General features: G+C 48.8%; 1 protein-coding gene across 1 annotated transcript in view; it reads right to left on the bottom strand.

Annotated features, from left to right (window-relative positions):
- LOC107113609 (zinc finger protein 2 homolog) overlaps nucleotides 1-1,996 on the bottom strand; it is a 25,582-nt gene extending 23,586 nt beyond the window's left edge. The window contains exon 1 of the mRNA XM_015414953.1: nucleotides 1,544-1,996. Coding sequence (XP_015270439.1) covers nucleotides 1,544-1,996 — 453 coding nt within the window. The remainder of the gene's footprint in view (nucleotides 1-1,543) is intronic.

Here is a 1,996-nt window from a genome sequence, read left to right as displayed (position 1 = left end):
GGGGGGGGGGTCCGGACTCCAGCCCTCTCTCGGATGGCCTTTGGAAACCCTCTGATGCCAAACTCCCCGTCCAAAAAAAGAGCACGCGAGCCGGGCAGCGCTCCCCCGTCTCCCCCCAGCAAGACTGGAAACCTCAACCACCACCCCCACCACCCCCCTCCACGCGCCAGACTTCCTTGGGAGGGGGAGTCAACGTGCCCGGGGTCCGGCTGCCGGGCTCCTTCCCCTCCCGTCGCAGCCCTCCGCAGTCCTCCCTGCTCTCTCCGGCCCCGATCAGAGAATGTTAGAGCGGGAAGGGGCCTCGCAGGTCATCTAGTCCGACCCCCCGGCACTCTGCAGGAGCAGAGCCGAAAGGTAATAGCCCCACACTACAGCATCCCCGAAAGATGGTCGTCGAGCCTCCCCTCTGATCCGCTTGTAACATCCTTACTATTTGAGAGAGAACTGTCGCTTTATGATACGCCCGTAATAGGGGGAAATCCAGACCTCCTAGTTTGGCAGGGCGATGAAGAATGTTCTGGTTTAATCTTGACTTTTTCCCTTCCCAAAGAAATCGTGTCAATGAGTTCTGCCAAGTCTGTAAGTCTTTGTTCGTAATATGGATTGGCAAAGTTCGGAAAAGGAATAAGAATTGTGGTAGAGCGAAGCACTTTATAAGATGTAATCTGTCCGCTATCGTTAGTTGTAACTTATTCCATTTTTCCATGTCCGCTTTTATCTTGTTGTAAATTCTATGATAGTTATGTTTCAAAAGGTCCTTTATGTTCAAAGGTATGTATACTCCTAAATGTCGCCAACTTTCCTGGACCCATTTGAAACTGAATGAGCTTTTAAATCTTGTTTCTGTTGACTTTTTCAATTTGATGGGATATATTTCAGATTTGGACAAGTTAACCTGCAGGCCTGAAATGCTAGCGAAGGATGTTAATACGCTCTGGATCACTTGCACTGAGCGCACTGGATCAGTAATATACAGGGTTAGGTCATCTGCATATAGATTCACCTTATGTTCCTGATCCCCTATCTTGAAACCCCTAAATTCGTCAGCCTTCCTCAGTTCTTCAGCAAGAGGTTCTATCGCTAGCGCAAATATTAACGGGGACAAGGGGCAACCCTGTCTGGTACCTCTTGAGAGAATAACATCATTCGAGCTGTATCCATTCACCCTCACTTTGGCTTTATTTTTGAGGTAAAGAGTCTCTAAAGCCTTGAGAAAGTTGTTGCCAAATCCCAATTTCCTGACCAGTGCCAGAACGTAAGGAATTTCGACCGAGTCGAACGCTTTCTCAAAGTCCAATGCTAATATCAGAGATTCCGCTCGACTGGATCTTCCGTGTGTGATAATATCCAGGGTTCTGCGGATATTATCTGATATTTGCCTATTGGGGATAAAGCCTGTCTGGTCTGCATTAATATACACTGTGATGAACTGTTTTACTCTGTTGGCGAGAATTGTAGTGAAGATTTTGTTATCATGATTTAACAAGGTTATGGGTCTGTATGATGCCGGGTTTGTCGGGTCTCTGTTTTCTTTATGTATTACCGAGATGGTTCCGTCCGTCCAGGAACTTGGCATGCTTCCATTCAGTAGGATGTTATTGCATGCATTCACCAAGTGTTTCGCTAAGATCTCATTAAATGTTTTATAAAATTCTGACGGTATCCCATCAGGGCCTGTGGCTTTGTTGGTCTTGAGTTGCTTTATCGTATCTGACACCTCTTGAAGATTCACCGGCGAGTCCAGTAGTTCTTTATGCTCCTGGTCTAACAACGGTAGTGATGGAATTGATTGTAAGTACTGCGCAATCAGCCCCTCTTGCGGTTTTTTACTGCCGGATGAGAGAAGTGGGGCCGTCGAGCGCTTTTCGACGGGGGAGCCGGCCACGAATTCTGTGCGTCTCTCGGGTGCGTGACGGCTCCGCTCATCCGAGCAGCAGGGATCCCTGCAGGTCTCCCCCGCCCCCCCCCCATGGGCCTTCTCCTTGGAGGCCCCCAT

Source organism: Gekko japonicus, unplaced genomic scaffold (assembly GCF_001447785.1).
Source record: "Gekko japonicus isolate JY-2015 unplaced genomic scaffold, Gekko_japonicus_V1.1 scaffold3671, whole genome shotgun sequence".
In the NCBI taxonomy this organism is placed as follows: Eukaryota; Metazoa; Chordata; class Lepidosauria; order Squamata; family Gekkonidae; genus Gekko; species Gekko japonicus.
The sequence above is the reverse complement of the archived record's forward strand: the minus strand, read 5'-3'. Positions and strand labels throughout refer to the sequence as shown.